This window comes from Neopsephotus bourkii, unplaced genomic scaffold (assembly GCF_033783945.1).
Source record: "Neopsephotus bourkii isolate Nb327-2 ecotype Australia unplaced genomic scaffold, CSIRO-AGI_Nbou_v1 NB_1655, whole genome shotgun sequence".
NCBI lineage: Eukaryota > Metazoa > Chordata > Aves > Psittaciformes > Psittacidae > Neopsephotus > Neopsephotus bourkii.
This window is the reverse complement of record NW_026902129.1, coordinates 7,383,801-7,397,461: the sequence shown is the minus strand read 5'-3', so window position 1 is coordinate 7,397,461 and position 13,661 is coordinate 7,383,801. Positions and strand designations below refer to the sequence as shown.

The 13,661-nt window shown below is 45.4% G+C and overlaps 1 protein-coding gene and 1 non-coding gene across 3 annotated transcripts in view; one reads left to right on the top strand and one right to left on the bottom strand.

Annotated features, from left to right (window-relative positions):
- The window catches only part of SACM1L (SAC1 like phosphatidylinositide phosphatase), a 144,023-nt gene that overhangs the window by 108,319 nt on the left and 22,043 nt on the right, over positions 1-13,661 (top strand). For both annotated transcript variants that reach the window (XM_061374971.1, XM_061374970.1), the window contains exons 2-3: positions 3,638-3,702; positions 10,737-10,834. In XM_061374971.1, coding sequence (XP_061230955.1) covers positions 3,650-3,702; positions 10,737-10,834 — 151 coding nt within the window. In that variant the 5' untranslated portion in view covers positions 3,638-3,649. The remainder of the gene's footprint in view (positions 1-3,637; positions 3,703-10,736; positions 10,835-13,661) is intronic.
- TRNAR-ACG (transfer RNA arginine (anticodon ACG)) lies at positions 3,192-3,264 on the bottom strand. Its single transcript has one exon. It is a non-coding gene; the product is annotated as a tRNA-Arg (tRNA).

The window sequence follows — 13,661 nt, the reverse complement described above, 5'->3', positions numbered from 1 at the left end:
ACATGCAAATAGTTACTCAAGTGAATTCCCTGGAACTTGCTTTCAGGAACCAGAGCTTAATAGATTTTTTTCCCATTCAGATCATGCTGTTAACACAAACCCTCATTTGAATAGGGTGTGGGGTTTTTTGCATAAAAGCTGGTGAAAAGGCCTAGCTATAGACATTTGTGTGTGATTTAAAATGTAAGTGATTTAGGAAACTGGTGTTAAACACAGGGAGCAGCAGTTTCAGGCGGGCTGTGAGGAGCATCTGATGAGGTCTGTGCCTCTTTCTGGGTTTTGCTTGGGGGCTTTTAAAATGTTTTCCCAGTCTTCCAGGGTTTAAATGATTTTATTTGTGGATCTTTTGACTACAAAGTGAACGGCTCCTTGGGCTGGAAATGGTGGAATTTCATCAGCAGTGGGCCTTGAAAGTGGGAAAATGGACTTGGAAAGAGTGGGTATGGGTCTGGCTGGCTGTTCGAAAGACAGGGTTATCTTTGGCTGCCCAGAGGAAGAAGTGATTATCTTCCCATGCTTTCTCCTTGTGCTGATGTTAGCAGGTATTTGACATCCCTGACTTTCTGTGTTTGGGCCTGTCCGTAAGTGCTGCTGGGACCTCCACCTCTGTCCTGAGTTGACAGCATGAGGGGAGTTGCAGGCACACGCTTCCTGATGAATTCAGTCCTTATTTTGCGCTTCCCTGGAAATTTGACCGCCTTCTTATTTCAGCAACAGCAAACCTGGGGCCTTGCTTAAAGGGAAACTGATACACGCTTTGACCTCCACATCACCTGAGTATCATCATACATACAGCGACTCTGTACTCTGCTGCTGTTGCTAAGAAGAGCTCCATCTGCATTGAACTTCCAGTCCCACTGGAACCAGTAAGGCTGCACATGTACATGAAGATCTATGTGTGTGCATGGGTCAGTGTGGATCAGGGGCAGAGTGGTGTTACTACAGATGAGACATACCTGAGGATGAATCTGCAGCAGTGTAAGAGTGGCCTTGAAATGATCACTGGAATGGACTGCCAGCTTTTCTGTTTGATAAACAGTATGGTCTGCAGCTCTGGGGTGCACAGAGAAAGAAGGATGTGAAGGACTTAACCATATTCCTGGACATTTATTAGAGGGGTTTTAAGGGGAAGCACACTTCCATACACTGGTCTGGACCATTCTCCCATGCCAGCCTTGGCTGCATGCTCTGTGTTCACTTTTGGCGCGATGTGTGCTGTCGTGTCTGTGCACATGGAAGTGAGAGCCCTGCCTTTCACACCTCTGTGCCCATGCCAAGTGCCTGTAGATGCATTTTGAGCAACTTTCTGTGTATGAGCATAAGGACAAGTTGACCCAGGCTGTACCTGTACCACTGGGGGAACATCTCTGGAGTCAGTACCTGCGGGCAGGGAAGGGCTATGACCAGATCCACATCCGTTTTCCCTCATCCTCTGAGGCCTGTGTGTCACTGGGAGAAGCTGGGAGGGTGTTTGTGTTTCTCATCACATAGCATTTGTGTGTTCATTCTTCTTTTCCATTCCTGCATCCTGCCGTGAGCACAGACAGGGCCTGGACCTGCTCACCCACCCTTTTCCTAAGGAGAAGCAGAGCAATAAAACCCCTCATCCTGCTTTCTTCCAGGGCAGCCAGAAGCTCACGTAGCCATATGCAAGTTGAGAGATGGGAAGAAACTATCTCCACATGAACATACACGGCATAGAGCCCCACGAAGGCTGACCACAGGGATGCCCACAGGTGGAGGGATGGCCAGGCTGCAGTTCCCAGCCCTGGTGGCACCAACCCTTGTCCCCACGCAGCAGGTCTGCAGAGCACAGCCAGACCTGGGCATGCTCCCACAGGCTGTAGCTTTCTGTATGTGGGAAGCAAATCCAGAGCCTGGCTTAATGATTCTCAACGGTACTAATGATTTCATTTGTTCCCTTCAAAGCTCAGCTCCGGGAAAGAGTGTTTGAGGATTTGTGGTGGTGTAACTACCCTCAGCCACCCCTGAACACAGCCTTCTTCTGTGCTGTTATGTATTTATAAAGGAGTGAAGGGCGGCAGCGGGAGCTGTTGTGATTTTGGTGATTAAAGGCAATACGGTAAAGCAATGCTCAGCGTCAAGTTTTACCTAGAATGATGATTGCCATTGCAGAGTCCCCAGGGAGGGAGTTATGCTGTGGAATGATGGTTTCCCAGCCTCTGCCTTCCTCCTGTCCCCCCTCATCGGTAGGAGAAACCTCCTCAGTGGGCATTTCCAGTCCTTCACAGGCCACTGGTCTTTGATGCAGCCCCATTGGAGGCCATCCTGCTCCTGCATCCCAATGGGGAGACCTGGGTGTGAGGAGTGGGGGAGGGATGTGGCAGCAAGCTCCAGTCACAGCATGGGGGGGAGGCTCCTTTGCGGCACTGGTGGGAATGGTTCCATACGGGATCTGGGGGACAGAGTTCCTGTGGCTCTGGGAGGTAGGTGGCCATGTGGTGCCCCATGGGCTTCACTGCTACCAGTGACTGTGAGACCTCATAGAGTCATAGAATCCCACACTGGTTTGCATTGGAAAGGACCTTAAGATCATCCAGTTCCAGCCCCATGCCTGAAGATGGGATGCTTAAGTGCTGATGGTCGAGCAGCACCAAAGAACATGGAGCTATCAGCTAAAATGAAGCAAATATATAGGAGTGTGGGTAATTATACTTCAGGCTTCCCTCTTCACAAGGCAAGCTTCCCGAAACAAAGAGGATCCTAAGGGTTGAAGGGACCTCTGGAGATCACCCAGTCCAATACCCTGCCAGGGCATGGCCACCCAGAGTGGGTTACACAGGAACATGTCCAGGCAGGCTTGGAATGTCTCCAGAAAGGGAATGATGATCTGGGATGATACCCAGAGGGCTGGATCCAGTGGGAAACTGGCCAGGAGGCCTGCCCCACGTAGACCCCCAGACCTGCGGTGTCTCCCTGGGCCCAGATGGCCACCAGCCCCTCCCACAGCAGCCTGTGTTGAGGGCTGCCAGGGACACAAACCTCTGTAACGCACATCCAACCCCGGGATGCTTTGTAGGGGCCTCCAGAGCACCCCAGATGTGCTGGACACATGGGGAAGGCCAGACTGGGTCTATGCAGGAGGGGAGAGGCTGCTCAAAAGCGGAGGGGGTGCAGACAGCACCTCAGAGATGGAGTTCAGCAGGGAGGAGTGCAACAAAAAGAGCAGCCGAGCCAGCCAGGAGTCGAACCTAGAATCTTCTGATCCGTAGTCAGACGCGTTATCCATTGCGCCACTGGCCCTGCTCGGAAACACCATGCTGCCCATAGACACTTCATCACAGGCCCGCAGGGGGCAGCCAATTGAGCGTGGCCTCTTCGTCTAAATCCCACCCTCTCGGGCGTGGCTTACCGCCTCATTCGCGCACTGGCCAATCCCCACCGCTTCCTGCGTCGCGTCACCACTCCGGGGGCGGGGTCAGGACTCGGCAGATTAGCCAATCGTAGTGCGAGCCAGTCAGCCCAGGCCCGCCCCCTTCCCCTACGGGCGGCGGCGGTGCTCGGTAGCGCTCCTGCGGCCGTTTGTCCTGCGTGAGGCTCCGTCCCTCAAGGCCGGGGACGCCTCAGTGTGGAGGGGAGGGAGCGGCCGGGAGAGACGGGGAGCCGGGGACAGTAGGAGGGGCACCGAATGGCGGCGGCGGCGGGAGCGGCGGCAGCGGCGGCCTACGCCAACCTGAAGCTGTGAGTGACCCGCCGGGAGCTGGGGGGGGCGGTCTGTCACTGAACGGAACCGGCTGTTGGGGTAGCGGTCGCCTGTCCCTTCCCCTCACGGACCCGGTGTCCCCGGGAGCCCAGCGGCGGCTCGTTGCCCGGCGCGGCCCTCCCTAAGCGGGTGCCCCGGCCTGTCCCACCCCACCTCGGGGCCTCCCCGGGGCGGGGTGGGACGGGCCGGGACAGCCGGGTCAGCGCGAAGGGCTTGGCCCGAGGCAGCGGCTGCGTATGGCCGGAGCGGGAGGAGGAGGAGGAGGACTTTGGCCGGGGGTACAACTCCGCTCCGCTTTGGCTGTACATCTGATAGCACGGCAGCAGCTCGGGTGTCGGTCTCGCTTCCCTCTGGAAGGCTGATGCGTGCGGGTGCTCAGTGTGCTGGGCGCGGTGCTCTGCCCTGGGCACCGCTGGGCTCACGGAGGAGGTGGTGGGGAGCCCCGGCTGCCGCCTGCTTCCCTCATAGGTGGTTGCTGCAGGCACCCGAGCGCTGGTGCGAATGGAAAGCTTTGTATATGCAGTGTTTCCTGCCCGCAGAAGGTTCTTCAGGTGTACGTACCCTTCAGTCTCTTACAGCACAGCTTTGTTTTGGTGCCAGTTGATGATTTTGAACTTGTGGGACTCTCCTGTGTGGTGCCTACTGTGACTGCCCAAATAAATCCTTGTAAGCTCCTGGTGTAATTTATTTTCCTATTAAAACAAGGGGTTTAGGGGAGAACATAACCCTTTGGGCTTGTACATTTGTGTCCTGCCTTTTACACAGTGAAAGAAGTTGCATAACCAAAGCAATGCAAAGTTAAATCTGAAGAGGTGTTTCCATTCCATTCCATCCATGGCTGGATGAACCTTGTGAAAAGGTGACTCTGGTTGAAACTATTCTGTGATTCTATGGAGTTCTTCATGATTGTCTGAAGCCAATAGTGAAATGTCCTTGTGTGTCCTAAAGGCGTTCCCAGGCTTCTGACCTCTAAATATTAGCTTGAAAGTGTGTAATTGAGTTACTGATGCCATTTTCAAGCAGCAGGATCTGAAGGTGAGTTTTAAGCCTGGTTTAACTGTACTTAATGCTCTGTTAAGTTTCATTTGACAGTCATATTTTGGATTCAGAGCAAACATCTGTAGGTCTTCCTTAGAGATCTGTATAAACAGTTTGTCATAGCGCCATTATGTGTTTAGAAATCACTGGGCTTCTTTCCTTATTTTGAGTAGGTAGCTAAGTGAGGGTGTACAGACATTGGAGATGATTTGAGGAGTAAGATCCTCAGTGATGGTTGAAAGACTTGCTTATTTGGTGGAAAGCTTTTTTTCCTCTTGTCACCTAAACAGTGTTTGTCTTTCCTTAAGCTGAACTTGTGATCTTTTTGCCTGCAGAGGAGAAAAGGTGAGGTGTATGAGTAGCAGTTGTGTGACTTGCAATGCAGTCGTTCCTACAGAGAGTCTCTTTAAGTAAAAGCATGTTTCTGGATACAGGCTGGTAAAGAATGTCTCATTTAAAGTTTAATCCTCACTAAAAGTAAGCTTTGATCTGTTTAGAACGAGGCTGTCTCAAATGTAGTTTAACATGAGTTTTTGTGCTTTATAAACTTGAAAACAGAATTGTTTTGCTTTCTGCAAAAATGGGCTTTTCTCCCTGTGATTACAGTAAGCATCATAACGCCTATAGACTTTCTACCAAGCATTTTAAGATACAGGACCATGACTTGGGTGATGAGTCACCCTTACCAGTTGGCAAGGTCAAAGGAGAATGTTGTTCTGAGAGATCCAGGCTAGACTCCAGTGTGGGGGTTTAGTGGTGACAATGTTTTGGGGTTTTAACTGACTTCTCTTTCTCTCTATGAAAAGGTCAGTTTCTGCAGCTCACCTCTTCTGGGTAGTCTGGTGGCCCTGTGTGGAGCTTCACTGCTTGTAGTGCTCCGCAGGGTACATTCAGTACCAGATCCTAGCTCTCAATGCAAACCTTGTGTTTTCTATGCTATCAAAAGTAGTGACTCAAGCCTTGACCAGTGTCATCATTGAGGTTCAGGTGATACCAGTAAAAATGCTGATGTCTAATGTCTGCGCTACTGTTGGCACTATTTGAGTTACACCAGCAATTACTGGGAAGAAGTGCTAACCTAAAAACTGCTACCCACAAATGTCATCTATGTCACTGCTGTACTTACTTAGCTTCCTCTTGTAGCCTCAGGAACAAGTTGTAGATTCAAACAGTTGTTACAGGTAGCAAGCAACTGGATGGTAGTAAAGCCATCAGTCCAATTCACCAGTAATTTGGGGAGAGGTCCAAAAGTACGACTTGTCTTTGTCTTTTTGTTTCTTGCTCTCTAAACTGAGTTTGGATAATACTTCTAGAAACAACAGTATGCACCCTTTTTTTCTTGCTGAACTAAGCAGCTTTCAATGTGAAGCTCAGGGATGTTGTTTGAGGAGGGCATTAACTTATGCAGTCAATTATTTGTCATCTTAAGCAAAACCTAACTGGGAATAGCCGTTATAAAGCTATGCCTTTAATCCATGTCTTTTTCTGGTATTTTCATTACTGTTTTTCTTTAATCCTGGCATTATACTCCCTTTCTTCTCCCTGCAACAGCTACTGCTCCATGGGAGATGTTCCAGTTCCTTGAGCTGTTTCTGCTTGAGGAGTAGTATTTATGGTAGATGTATAATTAGCACACCTGCTCACCTAGAAAATCTGGAATCTCTGGGGTGTTGAAACCATCAGTGTGTTGGCGCTGTTACTTACCATGCTGTTGGGACTCTGCTTATACTAATGTCTTTCCTGTTACCTCGCTGCAGACCACTTTGGTATCTTGAGTACAGCAAAGCCACTGCTGCACAGTACAGGGCGTGCTTTTGGCTTGCTTTATTATAGCATTTAGAGGTTGACATCGAAGAGGTTCCTGCATTAAAGCAATGTTAAGTACTTATGGTGAAATAATCAATTACTGAAGTAAGGGTTTGGCTGTTGAGGCCTAGAAGGCTTAAGTGGTATTGAGTGAAGTACTATCTTTAGTTGCCATTAGAGCACAATGGGTCTTCTTTCATGCAGTACTCCTGAAGACAGGAGTATTCTTGTCTGTAAGATCAACCCAATTAAAATGTGGGATGCAATTCGGCATCACCTTCATGGTATACAACACTGCTTTGTAATCCAGCTAATGAAGTGAAACTTCACAACAAATACACAAATAAAAAAGTACCACTATCTCACTTAACTGTAAATTAAGCTGACTTTATACTTGGTGTAAGCAAGCAGTGGTTGTTGGTTTTCATCTCTTTTGCTTCTATCTTGGGAATCACACTTTTTCTTTCTCACCTTTGTATTGTAGGTATTAAATCTGTTGAGTAAGTTGCTTTACCTCTTGGCAGCAGTCCACACAATTCAGTTAGAGAAGGTTTCAAAATGAGATTCAAGTCACCTTCAGTAATATTTGAAACCTGAATTTGGTGATTGCAGTTCTTTAATACCTTCCCTTTTCTAGAGCATCAGGAATTACTTTATCAATGTCAAATATTTCCATATATCACTCTCTTTGTTCTTCAGCAACACTCAGAAATAGGCCATGGTAATGGTGGTAAGGGTTTTTTTGTATTTAAAATAAAAGTGAATGAGAGGAACTCAAACTCAGTGAAGACTTTATATGCTGTTAAGCTGTAACGGAAGCAAGATATTGCTGTTAAGAGTTCTTTGATGTTTTGGATGTTTACAGACAGCAGTGATGACGTAGCCAAGGAGCAGGAAGGTTCCAGTGTCAAATATGAAGGTTATACAAAAGCAGAATACGGCCTGGTGTATGAAAAGCAGTTTCAAAAGTAACTACAGACATCATGGGCTTCTGGAAAATACTGATATTATTATTATTATACTAGCACTTGGACTTCCATCTTTTTCTTATTTCATTATGAGAATAGAATTGGTCTGTGATTCCTAGTCATTATGAGTAATCCTTCTTTCAGCACTTAATATCTCCTTCTCAGATCAGTAAAATAAGCGTTTGTGTTATCTTTCTAAGCTTGTGAATAGCATACAGACTTGGTACTGAGGATGGTCTGTGGGAAAATACCATTCTTGTATGCAGTGCTCATCAGCTTCTTTCCTGAAAGAGAAGTGGGAGGCAGTCATCTCAGTTACCGTAGTCCTAATGATTGAAAAGGTCATCTGAAGAAGAATGAGACTACTAGCCTAGTTCTGGTAACTGGTAGGTTTGTATATCTGTATTTGGGCTGAAACCTGTTAGAGATCCCTCTGTTGGGATCACCATAAAGTTATTTCTCTCAACTTCACAGACAGCTGTTAGAGCTGCCAGTTCGGTCCATTGAACTGAAACCAGGAATCACTTGACACTTTTGCCACCAAGTCTGGTCTTGGAGCCAACTGTGGAAAGGAGGATTTTGATTGCAAAGCTTTCTTTCATGTGTGTTGATGGTAAAATGTAGTTTAAGCAAAGTTAGAAATATATAAGCATTGTGTAAGTGGAGATAAAGGTGGTGATAAGCTTTTAAAAGGGCAGTCAATGGTAGTGGCAAGAAACAAAATATGGACTAGGATTTGAGAGAGAGAGAGAGAAAAGCAGGAGGCTGGTCTACTGAAGCAGGGCATATGGCACATTGGGAAACCAGGTATAATTTGCAGTAGCTGGCTTAATTCTCTCCTTTTTCTTAACTTATGGTGAGGATAACAGACTTCATGTTTATCAGGGAGAAATTATTACTCTGGAGTGTAGTAAATGTAAAGTCTGTTTACATGACAAATATTCTGTACCTGTAAGCTTTTTCCCAGTTGTTTGCAATGGGCTTTAACTAATATGCAGGTAAGTCTCAGTGCTGAGACTGTAGGACAGTCATGTCCATTTGTACTTCCTAATAAGAAGAGCAGCTTTTTAAACTACTGATCATGGGTAGGAATGCTCTGTATGGTCAGTGTAGGTGTCTTGTCTGTGTTGTCCTCTGGATACAGAGTATTCAAAAACTGAAGCTACTGCTTTGGACACTTCAACTTACTTGCTTAATGAAGATGAGGAAGGATGTGTAAGCATCTATATTAAAGGCATAACAGGTCTAATATGAAACTTTGCAGTGACTTTTCCCTATTTTCAGCTGGATTTTTCTGTATCAACTGACCTCCTAGAAAAAGCTGACTGTTCAGCTAAACCAGTGGAAGTTAAGTAGCTGCAGCTTGCTTTAGGTGGAAAAAATGCCTATTACTGCCTCCTGCCAACAAGCAATAGGTTTCTGACTGCATCTTAAATAGTACAACCTGATTTTAGATTCTTTAATAAATTGGGGGCTTATGAATGTCCTTAAGCTTGTTCTATCTCTGTAAGCTTGTTCACCATTCGCTGTAAAATCAGTTCCTGTTATTGCTGTGAAACCCCACTAGAGAGCCAGGGGTGCATATGTGCACTTCATCCAAAACAAACAGGCAAAGCAAAGTAGGAGCTTTAAGGCTTCAGTGTACAAGAAACTCCATATTTGTATTTTCTAACTCTGATGGCTGTAGTTTCAAAGATCCCTGCCTATAACAGGGGGGGTTGGAACTAGATGATCTTAAAGGTCCTTTCCAACCTAAACCATTCTGAGATAATGCATTTTATAAGTATTCATGAAAGATTAAGCAAGCTGATTTAGAAAGGGTATGTGGTGTGTTTCCCATTTTAGAACACATAGACTGATTTCTGAAGAAGTTAAATGACCTGATGAACAGGATTGCTTTATGGTCTGTTGTGGTGTTTGTATTTTCACTTTAGTTAAGCATCTGAACTTGTGCAAGAGAGGTTGTAGACTCTCTGTCCTTAGGGAGTGCCAAAACATTCCTAAAGAAACAGGGTTTAACTTTAAAGTTGGATAAACTTTGAAGTTGGCTCTGCTTTTAGTGGGTGGAAGGTGGGGTGTTAGACATGTTAAAGGAGGTCTTCCAGATCCCTTACAAAGGAGTTTTATGATCTAAATTAGGGTTCTGATTCAGCTTTCTGATGGATTAAAAAAGAAGAGATGTGAAAAAATGCAAGAGCTATTTAGGGAGAAGAGCCTAAAAATACCTGTCCTGTAGAGTAAGTTTCCAGAACAAGATGCTTGAAACTCTGATCCCATGTCTTGTCAAGCCTTAAACTAAGAGAACTCATTCTGAAAGTTGAGAACGTTAGTTCAAGAGTGGGTTTCTTGTATGTTTAGCATTTCCTGTGTGCAGCTACAAGTAATTCCTGCATAACTCTTGTGGTGTTGCACAGTGTAACGTGTCTGGCTTGCAGGTATCTCAACAGGTGTATTTTTAAGGAATATTGTTGAAAATTATGTTTAATTTTATGGCTAGCATTGTACTGCATTGAGTTTTCCTGAAGAGAGAGGTAGCTATGAAGTCTGAACAGGATGTCAGTGTGTCTCCAATAGGGAGGATACATGTTACTCCACGAGTGTTGCACAGACCTGCTAACAGATCTGCTAACACTGTCACACTTGCTTCAGTAAACTAGTCTGCCAATTTAGCTTTTCCATTTGTCCTATGTTGTTTCCAGTGGATTCTTACAATACTTCAAACACACTAATGTGAAATAGGTGATTTTATCACTGGAAATGATTTTTATGTCTATTAGACTTGTATCAGGGATGTGATACATTAGTTTCTCAGGTGTTAGAAAGTGCTTGGCTAAACTTCTGATTTTGAAGTTTGCTTTTGGCTTGTCAGACTTCCAAGTGACGTAGTTCAAGCTGATATGAGTTGAAATGGACCACTGTGTACATAAACTCCCTTTCTTCTCTCAAACTCATAGTAATAAACAAGAATTAAGATTATTAAACAGATGGTGGGCTTTGCAATACCCAATTAGCTTGACTTGGATTTTTGCATTGTCAATATCAGTGGCTGTTGGGAATTAATCCAGTGAGAATTTGGAGGGGGGATTTGCAGCTGAAATGAGATTTAAAATTTCTTATTCTATCTTCAGGTGCTGAAGAATAAATAAAGCCAAAGTAAGTGGTACTAAACAAATTTCTTCTTCCTATCCATTCTCTTAAAGGCATGTAACACCAGAGAAGTTCTATGTGGAAGCCTGTGATGATGGAGCAGATGATGTGCTTGCTATTGATAGAGTCTCCACAGAAGTCACTCTTACAGGTACTCCCTTCACCAGCATTTCACAATATAGGCTTCTTCATCCTTTTTGTTTGTTTTGTTCTATGCACTCCCAGAAGATCTTCAGTACCTTGCATTGATACTGGAAGATTTGTTTTTATCTTTAGTTACTGTTTTAAAATAGTACTTTGCATTCCATCCTGTAAATAACTTTGTTGGAAATGGCTTTTTGCTGTGGGTAACCAGGGTGATAGTGCTTGCCTCTTCCTTTGTGTAAGACTGCCCATCATGACAGTAAAATCTGAGTCATTCAAGCTAGTTGGGATTGGTGCTACAAGTCCCAAACATGGGAAGTGCTGAACGCTGGCCTTCTGCAGCTTTTGCCAGATTCTCCCAGTGCTGTCTTTTAGTACTGAAACATGAATTCTCATAAAGCCTCTACAAACAGTAACAGTAAAAAAACCCACACTGTAAATTTAGTTCTGTGTTGGAAATCTGGATTCAAATGTCAGTGCAAGTAGTGTTGAGCATACTGATGCTGAGGTCTTCAAAATGGTACTTTATTAAGAATGTGAAATTAATGCACAAATTCAGTCAAAGAACTTGAATTAAATGACAACATGAAATTAAGGCAATGAGTGACTTCCTCCTCAGTGCTTCAGGAGTTTGTACCTTAGCATTACTAATACATAAACAGACAGAAATGCTACAGTAATACTAATATAAAAACAGTCAGTCTCTTATGTATCTTGTGTACCTCATGTAAGAGAAGTGTGCCCATCCCACTGATAATTTTTGTTGTAGTATAGTATTTCAATTTCTCCTTCAAAACTCTTTAATATAGTCATCCCTAGTCTTTTCTGAGTTCACATCAGTTCTCATGACAGGTGTTTATCAGATGAGCCTGCAAGGTGTTTAAAACAAAGGAAAATACACGTGCTGTCTTTCTCTGTTCTCCAAGCTCTGAGAAAGTACTTAACTCTGATTTGGGTGTTTTTGTTTCTTAAACTCCTCTAATATCCCTTCTGTTACTCTAGAAATGTGAATAGAGGAAAGTTTAACAGGCTAAGACTTCTAATTAATATTTGGATACGTAGAATCATAGAATAGTTAGGGTTGGAAAGGACCTTACGATCATCAAGTTCCAACCCCCCTGCCATGGGCAGGGACACCTCACACTAAACCGTATTACCCAAGGCCTCGTCCAACCTGGCCTTGAACACTGCCAGGGATGGAGCATTCACAGCCTCCCTGGGCAACCTATTCCAGTGCCTCACCACCCTAACAGGAAAGAATTTCCTCCTTATATCCAATCTAAACTTCCCCTGTTTAAGTTTTAACCCATTACCCCTTGTCCTATCACTACAGTCCCTAATGAAGAGTCCATCCCCACATCCCTGTAGGCCCCCTTCAGATACTGGAAGGCTGCTCTGAGGTCTCCACGCAGCCTTCTCTTCTCCAGGCTGATCAGTCCCAACTTTCTCAGCCTGTCTTCATACGGGAGGTGCTCCAGTCCCCTGATCATCCTCATGGCCCATCTCTGGACTTGTTCCAACAGATCCATGTCCTTTTTATGTTGAGGGCACCGGAACTGCACACAGTACTCCAGGTGAGGTCTCACGAGAGCAGAGTAAAGGGGCAGGATCACCTCCTTTGACCTGCTGGTCACACTCCTTTTGATGCAGCCCAGGATACGGTTGCTTTCTGGGCTGCAAGCGCACACTGAAGCTGGCTCATGTTCATTTTCTCATCGACCAGCACCCCCAAGTCCTTCTCCGCAGGGCTGCTCTGAATCTCTTCTCTGCCCAGCCTGTAGCTGTGCCTGGGATTGCTCCGACCCAGGTGTAGGACCTTGCACTTGGCATGGTTAAACTTCATGAGGTTGGCATCAGCCCACCTCACAAGCGTGTCAAGGTCCCTCTGGATGGCATTCCTTCCCTCCAGCGTATCAACCGAACCACACAGCTTGGTGTCATCGGCAAACTTGCTGAGGGCGCACTCAATCCCACTGTCCATGTCAGCAAGGATGTTGAACAAGACCGGTCCCAACACCAATCCCTGAGGGACACCACTCGTTACTGGTCTCCAGCCGGACATTGAGCCATTGACCACAACTCTTTGTGTGCGGCCATCCAGCCAGTTCTTTATCCACCGAGTGGTCCATTCAAATTGATGTCTCTCCAATTTAGAGACAAGAATGTCGTGTGGGACAGTGTCGAACGCTTTACACAAATCCAGGTAGATGACATCAACTGCTTTACCGCTGTCCATCAGTTCTGTAGCCCCATCATAGAAGGCCACCAAATTGGTCAGGCAGGATTTCCCCTTAGTGAAGCCATGCTGGCTGTCACCAAGCACCTTGTTGTTTTTCATGTGCCTTAGCATGCCTTCCAGGAGAATCTGCTCCAAGATTTTGCCAGGCACAGAGGTGAGACTGACTGCTCTGTAATTCCCCTTTTGGATCTCTTGGTATGTTGTTTGGAGTATTGTAATCTATACTGTTCTTGGTAGTTTTGCAGAGTTAGACCAAAAAGTAAACTGAGTCTCCAAGATGGAAATAGACTGAGGCTCAGAAGAAGCAATCAGAAGAGGGAGGTACAAGCATTTATGGTTTGTGTGTCATTGATGTCATTGATGTTTAGATGGCTTCAAAACAAAAAGCTTGTGGAAGCTGGCAGGACAATACATTATTGAGGAGTTTATTTGCTGTATTGTCATGTGAATAAGCTTGAATTTTTTCAATTGAATGACTATTTTGATTAAACATAGAAATTGGGTTAGAATGCTTCCATATCCTTCCCTCCCATCCCCCATCAGGCTCTGGAAATCTGATGTATTGCTGCTTAAACTTAAGACTAGCAAAACTTGA